General features: G+C 50.5%; 1 protein-coding gene across 1 annotated transcript in view; it reads right to left on the bottom strand.

The window, feature by feature from the left end:
• Nucleotides 1–318: 318 nt before the first annotated feature.
• CALB2 (calbindin 2) overlaps nucleotides 319–7,458 on the bottom strand; it is a 25,346-nt gene continuing 18,206 nt past the window's right edge. The window contains 7 exon segments of the mRNA XM_039851841.1: nucleotides 319–943; nucleotides 4,449–4,520; nucleotides 5,250–5,303; nucleotides 5,483–5,522; nucleotides 5,849–5,904; nucleotides 6,413–6,545; nucleotides 6,975–6,988. Of these exon segments, the coding sequence (XP_039707775.1) occupies nucleotides 827–943; nucleotides 4,449–4,520; nucleotides 5,250–5,303; nucleotides 5,483–5,522; nucleotides 5,849–5,904; nucleotides 6,413–6,545; nucleotides 6,975–6,988 (486 nt within the window). The 3' untranslated portion in view covers nucleotides 319–826.

The raw sequence follows: 7,458 nt of genomic DNA on the forward strand, positions 1-7,458 counted from the left end.
TATAATCTCGAGCTATAGAAACAAACATGGAGTAAAGCAGTGACAGGCTGATGAAGAGACAGGCAGCGATTCTTGAGTGAAAGCCCAGAGTCCCGGGGTCTTACGCCCCTGTTTCTAATGGTTATGCCCCATTTTGGGGGTCCCAACACCCACCCTCATCCCCGTGAGAACAGGCTCTCTTTGCCAAGAAGGGCTGCTAGCTGCAGAGAGAAGTGGACCACGCAACCAGAACAGGGCCGGCTTCCACAGCAGAACATTTCCATTTTATTGTCTGTAAACTGTTCTTTGGTAAACAAGAAGACAAGAAACCCTAAGAGGAAAGGAGCACGCTGAGTCAAGAAGACAAGGAAGGGGCAGGTGCCCTCCACCAACAGGAACTCTGAGAGGACAGCTACGCCGTTAGCAAGGCGGCGGGTGGAACTTGGGGGTGGGCGCCGGCATGGGGGACGGGCGGAGGGGAGCGAGAGGGAAGGGTTCGCTCTGTTGGACATAGAAGCCTAAATCATACAGTGAATGAGCTCATGCATCACAGCGAAGAGAGTCAGGGAACCTTCGCTCACGCCCTGCCCACCTTCCATGCAGTTGGTTGGTGCCCCACTGAGGCAGAGCCGTATGCCTGGTCAAGTCAGGGTTGGGTTGTGGGGAAGCTTCAGGAGGCCAGTCAGCAGCCCATCCTCCATCTCTCCTTTCCTGCTCTGTGGGCTAGTGTGTGCAGGTTGCAGGGGCGGGGGGAGGAGAGCTCGTGATCTCCGGGTCTGGATAGAAGTACCAGGGCAGCAAGGGGCAGGGTTTGGGGGAAGTGGAGAAGCAGCCTCTGCCCTCCCCTTTACATGGGGGGCTCGCTGCAGAGGACAATCTCCAGGTCCTTGCGGTAGAGCTTCCCCGCCTCGGCCAAGGACATGACGCTCTTCCTGTAGTTGGTGAGCTCTTGGATATTCATTTCCTAGGAGACAGAGGGAGAGGGTAAGAGCAGACTCAGCGAACGGCCCCAAACAAACGGGCCCACATTCACAGACACACGCACCAGAACCTTTCTCATATCCCATCCCAGTGCAAGAGGCTTAGAGGGATATAAAGCATGGGCTATGGAGTCAGAAAGTCCTGGTTTAAAAACCTCTCTTAACTGGCTGCATTGCTTTGGGGAAAGTATTCAGCCTCTGAGTCTCAGCTGCCGCATCTGTAGAATGGGTACACTAATAGTGCCTGCCTCCCTGAATGATGATTAGATGAAGGAGTGAACATAAACAACACTTAGCTCGGTACCTGACGCAGTACTCCCAAAACGGTAGCTATTGTGATCATAGCCATCATCCACGCATAACTCCTAGGCATTTCTCTACCTCATTCGGCCTCCACTGACTCCATCTGGGTTCCTGCAGGTCAACGAAGGAAATGCCAGGGAAGCTCCCTGGTCCTGTCCCCAGGCCTCCAGCCAACACTTCCCTAAGCCTCGCCCACTTAAACAAGGAATTCTAACTCCTGTCTCCTCTAGCAGCAAAGCTCACCAGCCTACTTCCTGTTCTCTGGCTTCTTGAGGCCTTCAGAGGCCACTAAGACAGGTGACTCGTGACCTGTCAACATAGTCTTATAATAAATGGAGGCCAACATTAAACAGAAGAACACCAACATTCGATATGCCTTATGTTGAATACAGGCTCACCTCATTCTATTGAGGTTCACTTCATTTTTACAGCTTGAAGGCAAGACCCTCCACCAGCAAAAAGATTATAACTCGCTTTCCTGAGATACTCACTCTATGTGGTCATCTGCCACCGAACCTGCAATATCTCCAAGGTATGCCTATGTGTGCTTTACGATAATTGCTTGGGATGCAAATAGCCAATGTGTCAGAAATATAGCCAAGTCATCCCAACATTGCAAAGTCACTTTAACAACTATCTTTTTAAATTTTTTCCCTTCCTTCCTCTACTCTTCCTCCCCTTTTCAAAATGTCAACAGATTTTTTTTTTTTTTTTTTTGGTCATTATCACACGCCATTCTGCTAATGAGAAAACTGAGGTAGAAAAACTAAAGTATTTGCTAAAAGACTGAACCAACTCACGGCCATAAATATGCTTAGTCCCCTGAGTCCTGAAATCCCTCTAATTATCTCCTGGGTTACCTGTCCTAAGTCATCTCTTTTTCGGTGCTCAAAGGTCAGTCTTTTGCATTGTTTCGGGATATCCCCTCATGTTACCAATTCCTGGTTTTGTGCCACCACCCGGCACAAAGGTACTTTGCAAGTATCTCTAGCTTTCAGGGCCATCTTCCCTAAAGTTGCGAAGTACCTGGAAATGTCCCCTAATTCATAACATTGGGGTATGCCCATTTAGGAGCCAAGGAAGGGACCCTATATGTCAACCCCAAGCTTGAGAAGACTCCTCCCTATCCTGGTTTAACAAGAGTCTTAGCAGCACGGAGGGAGCGGGGCTGCTTACCCTCCATGCCTAGAAGTTTCTCTGGGAGATGAGGAAGCCTTTTGCAAGTTGCAATTGCCTTAGGAGCACTAAGAAACATCCAAGTTATCCCTCGGGAGCCTCCAGCATTATTCTGCTCAGAAACCGGATCACAGTCCGTGCACCGTCAAAATGAAATGTCCATCTGCCATGTGGATTCACCAAAAATAACCGTTCCCTTTCCTTCTCAGGTACTGTTATTTACAGCCCTGCAGAGCTCTCTCTTTCCACAGATTCATTCTCTCCATCCCCAGGTGCCAAATCTGAAGCTGGCTACAGGTGGAAGGCTCCCAGGTAAACAAGTTTATTAATACTCTTGTTTTCCGACCTTCGACGCCGGATTCTTTTGTTTTCACATCTTGAGTGAGCCTGTGCAGCCTTATGAGTTTTCTCTGGTGGTAATCAAGAAAGAGCCTAGTCAGGTGATAACCAAGAAATTCAGATCACTCCAGAGAATTCATGCATGCCTTCAGGGTTAATCAACCGCAGGCGTAAGGCAGGGCCATATGGAGAATAATTATGCCTCATTAATACAATTACAGTTAAAGATATTTTCCATTATGATGCCCAACTTTTCTCGGGCACATAAGGATGTATAAATAATGTTCTCCTAGAATTCAGTGCCAGGAAAAAGTTTGCCATGTTCAAACACTTGGTGAATACTTTCTTCTTCCTAGGAAGTATTTGCTTGCTTATAATTTATTTTCGACCTCTTTCAGAAAGCAATTGTAGGTAACAAAGAAAAAAATAAGTTTAGGAGGAAAGAAATAAGAGATGATATTCAGGATAAAGATATAGAGGTCGGAAAGCAATCGGCAAGGGAGACAGACTCAGAGGCTGCAATGAATTTTTTTTCCCCTGAAATTGAGCCGTAAATTTAGCTCTTGCTTGGCAGCCACGGCAGTTCGACAGCACAAGATATTATAGAGTGTTCATCGTCTAATTAAAGAAAGCAGCAAAACCATTTGCTCAGAGGAAGACCAGGAGGACAGCTGCAAAGGCTGGCCTCCCGGTTCCTGTCCCACCTGACCCCGCCCATCCAGGGCACCCGGCCAAGCCCACGGAGGGGCCTCCTGGGGTCCGTCCTAGAGGCAACAGTCCAGGTAAAGTAAAGGAGTTCAGTTCTCCACCTTTCTTTCTAGGGGAACAAACGCTTCCATAGCTCCTTTTAGCTCCTGGTCCAGCTCCAGATTCTGCAGTCAGTCGATTCAGAATACCCTCACCTCCCACTGGGCCCTGCTCTCTAAAATCTCTCCTTGTGTAAAAAAGCCTTTTTTTGTTGGCAGTGAGGCTGACACTTCCATGAGCCGGGTCAGTCACAACTGCCCTTGCTTTGTCATGGCGTCATCCACAGCAGCCAACAGGTAGAATGACCCAAATGTCCATGGATGGACGAATGGATAAACAAAATACGGTATAGACATATAGTGGAATATTATTCAGCTTTACAGAGGAAGGATATTCTGACACATTCTACAAGATGGATGAACCCTGAGGATGTTATGCTAAGTGAAATAAGCCAGTCACACACAAAAACAAATACTGTATGATCCCACTTATATGAGGTACCTAGAGTTGTCAAATTTATAGAGATAGAGAGTAGAGTGGTGGCTACCAGGGACTCGGGGGGAGAGAGGAATGGAGAGTGGTGCTTTAATGAGTCTGGAGTTTCAGTTTTGTAAGGAGGAAGAGTTCTGGAGATGGATGGTGGTGATGGCTGCAGCACGTTGCAAATCGGTTTGATAGTGCACGCTTAAGTATGGTTAAGACGGTAAGCTTTGTGTTATTTGTATTTGACCGTAATTAAATAATAAAAAAAATAAAACCCATAAACCAATCAATCAACCAGAAACAAAACAAAACAACCTAAAAACTGTTACTGCCCTGTCGTGGCTGATCGGAGGGGAGCAGAGTGCGCTCCAAGGCATTCCTTTCAACCCTGGCTCAGAAGCCCCCACCCGTCACTCCAGGCCTCTGGGCTCAGCCGCTCACCTTCTTGTTTTTCTCATACAGATCCTTCAGAAGGGCGTCCAGCTCATTCTCATCAATGTAGCCACTTCCATCCTGGTGGCGGGGCACAGAATCAGTGCAAAGCCCTACCACTGGCCCCGCGACCCCTGACTTTGCATCTCACTTATCCCCATCCATTCTGGGGAGGTCTCGGAGTCTAGCCTTCCCTCTACGCTGTGCAAAAGTGGGTATTCAGACCGTATGGTGCCAAAATAAGACATTGCTTCTGACTTTACCAGTCAATGCAGGGATGGGACAAGCTTTTGGTGGCCTTTCATTCTGATGTGTTTAATCTGCATGGAAAATATAAGTGAGACTCAGGAATCACTTAGCTAAGTCCCCGAGTGTCACATCTCATAATAACACGGGAAGCCTTCTGAAGCTTCACTCCGATTTGTGGTTATAGGGAGGGGTGATGGGTATTACCCTCTTGCTCCCAACTTCCTAGAATAACAACTGGCACCAGGGGAGCAGTACTGAGCACCTCCTCCCTTTGGCCCCCAACAGTCAATTCACACCCTGGCTCTGAGCGTAACCCTCCTCCTCTGGTCCTTTTACGGACCCATCACCCTGGGTCCCCGAGCCCGCGGATTACACTGACACTTATCTCCTCACACAGCAGAAGATGCTGCAGGGCATCCAAAGGGACAGGAAGAAACCACAGGGCCCACGCTGCCCCTCTCACAGCTCATCTATTCCTAAGGTCCAAGTGGAGCCATTCTGGGCGGGGGCGCCTCCGATGGGGCCTCCCGCGTTTCCATCCAACACTGTCCTCCCTCTTACCTTGTCGTAAAATGTGAAGATGGCGTTGAACTCCTCTGAGGTGAGCTTCATGCCCTGGAAGTCCCAAGGTAAGACAAGGGAGAAGGTATTAAGGGCCTCACACGAGGTATTAAAGAGAGAAGCAAAGCCTTCTGTGCGCGTGCGCGGGGACTCGGGGGAGGAGGGTGGAAGCCTGGAGCTCGCAGGGGTGAGGGGCAGGGAGGACGCCAAGGAATGCAAAGTAGCTCCTTTACCTGAAATTTAAGCAGGAAGTTTTCCTGTACAGGCAAGAGTCTGGAAAGAAAACGTTGGAGCAGACATTAGGAGACAGAGCGGAGGCACCCGGGGCAGGGAGTGGGGGATGCGGGAGCGGAGTCTGTAGCTGAGGAAACGCTCTCTGAGCTCTTCATAATCTGGAGTTATCGGAAAGTTCTAAAAAGAGGGAGACAGACACGTCGAGGTGTGGACATTCACGGTTCTACCAAGCTTTGTTTTAAGCTTCGTGACACCTGACCTGTCACTTTTCCCACTGAAGGATCTTACAGACAGGGAGAGAAGCACAGGAGTGACCTGCAGGGGTCTCGTTAAGAGCGTCAGGGGGGGTGAGGGCAGGCACGTACCGGGACATCTCCGAGAGGCCCAGTTTGCCATCCCCATTCAAGTCGAACATCCGCAGCTGTTGGGGACAGAAAGAGGCGTTTGGTTATTTGTTTTGACCTTCCCTGCTGTGGGACCTTGCCCGCCATCCCCTTCTGCGGGAGGGAAAAAAGATGGGTGGAACATGCTTGTGCCTCCTCTGAGGGCACCTGGAGGCCAGGGACCAACACGGTCTCCATCGGTCCCTGGGATGGCAGGGACTCAGCCACTGCTCCTCTCCCCTCTCCTCAGGGAGAAGGCCACAGCGGAGAGCGGGCCAGCACCCAAGGCCCACCCTTTGGGAGTTTATCCTCTCCCCGTGCTGCGGAGGTTGTCACAGAAACAGCTGCTCCTGGTCTCAGTGAGTGCCTCAGTGAGTACCTGTGGGGCCATCGACCAGCATCCCTTTTGCCAGCTGCCACCAAGAGTCACTTCACCTAGGCCCGAAGAATCAACCAACAAAAAACCCCCAGCAAACCAGAATCCCACTGGCTTGGGGTCCCACGTCCTGCGCCCCTGGGCAGGGAGGGACGCGTCTGTCCACTCACTATGGTTTGGGTGTACTCTTGGAGCTTAGGTTCATCATACGGCCGGTTCGCCTTCTTCAGCAGGTCAGACAGGAATCCCTGGAACAGAAACAGCCCTTCAGAGCTCCCGACTCAGTCGGTCCTCCCCTCATCACTCAGCCATTCACGCCTTTTATATAAGTTTCATCCCTCATAATTCCCTAAGCCCCTAATGCGTGTGGAGTGATCTTGAAGGCTCGAGGTGGCTCCTGGATGCAACCTCCCCCCATAGGAAAGGTGGCAGAAACTGGCCTTGGCTCCCCCGAGCACCCAGGACGCAGTGGGGGTCACTGGTTCCAGAGGAAGAGAAGGCCACTCTGCCGTGACTGCCTCGGGGAGGTCTGTCCCAGGCACTGCGTGCGGAGGAGTGCGGTTGGGTTGAATTCTGTGGCCCTACAGCTCCAAGTTACTGATATCGCCCGGCTGCCCTGAGCCAAGTCTGAGTCTTCCTAAACTGACCAAAACCCACATTCCTCACCCAAGGTCTCCCACTGCCCCAGGTTCCTCAAACCCACCGCCACCATTATTTGCAGCCCCATTCTACTACTTTCTGCCCCCCTCCCAAGGCCCCACCTACCTGCCCCAGGCTCGTTTAGCTGGCTGTCAGCACAACTGCAATCCCAGTGTGTGATATGCTTCATGGGCCTGCAGTGGGAACGCCAGCCTGTTCACCAAGTAAGCCTACCAACATCTGTCAGCCCTCTCCATTTCCCTTGACCAGACCGGGCAGGTCTTGATATTCAAGACTATTACAACGGGATGGAGACATGGAGATGGTTTAGCCCAGGCCCTTCTACGTCTCAGATGGAGAAAAAAGCATCTTGGCCAAGGTCACAAAGAGAAGAAAAAACGCTGGAACGAGGTCTCTCCACTCTAACGGGTTACAGGCCTGGGTCTCTTTTTGGATCATTCTGTAACCAGGGTTGCCGTTTCTAAGGTTACCAGCTTCTCCCAGGGCTAGCACTAGGATCTGGTGGGTCTGAGTTTTGCTGTGAGTTTATAGGGAATCCTTTTACTGCTCTAGAAGC

This window comes from Pteropus medius, unplaced genomic scaffold, assembly GCF_902729225.1.
Source record: "Pteropus medius unplaced genomic scaffold, Ma_sr-lr_union100, whole genome shotgun sequence".
Taxonomy (NCBI): Eukaryota; Metazoa; Chordata; class Mammalia; order Chiroptera; family Pteropodidae; genus Pteropus; species Pteropus medius.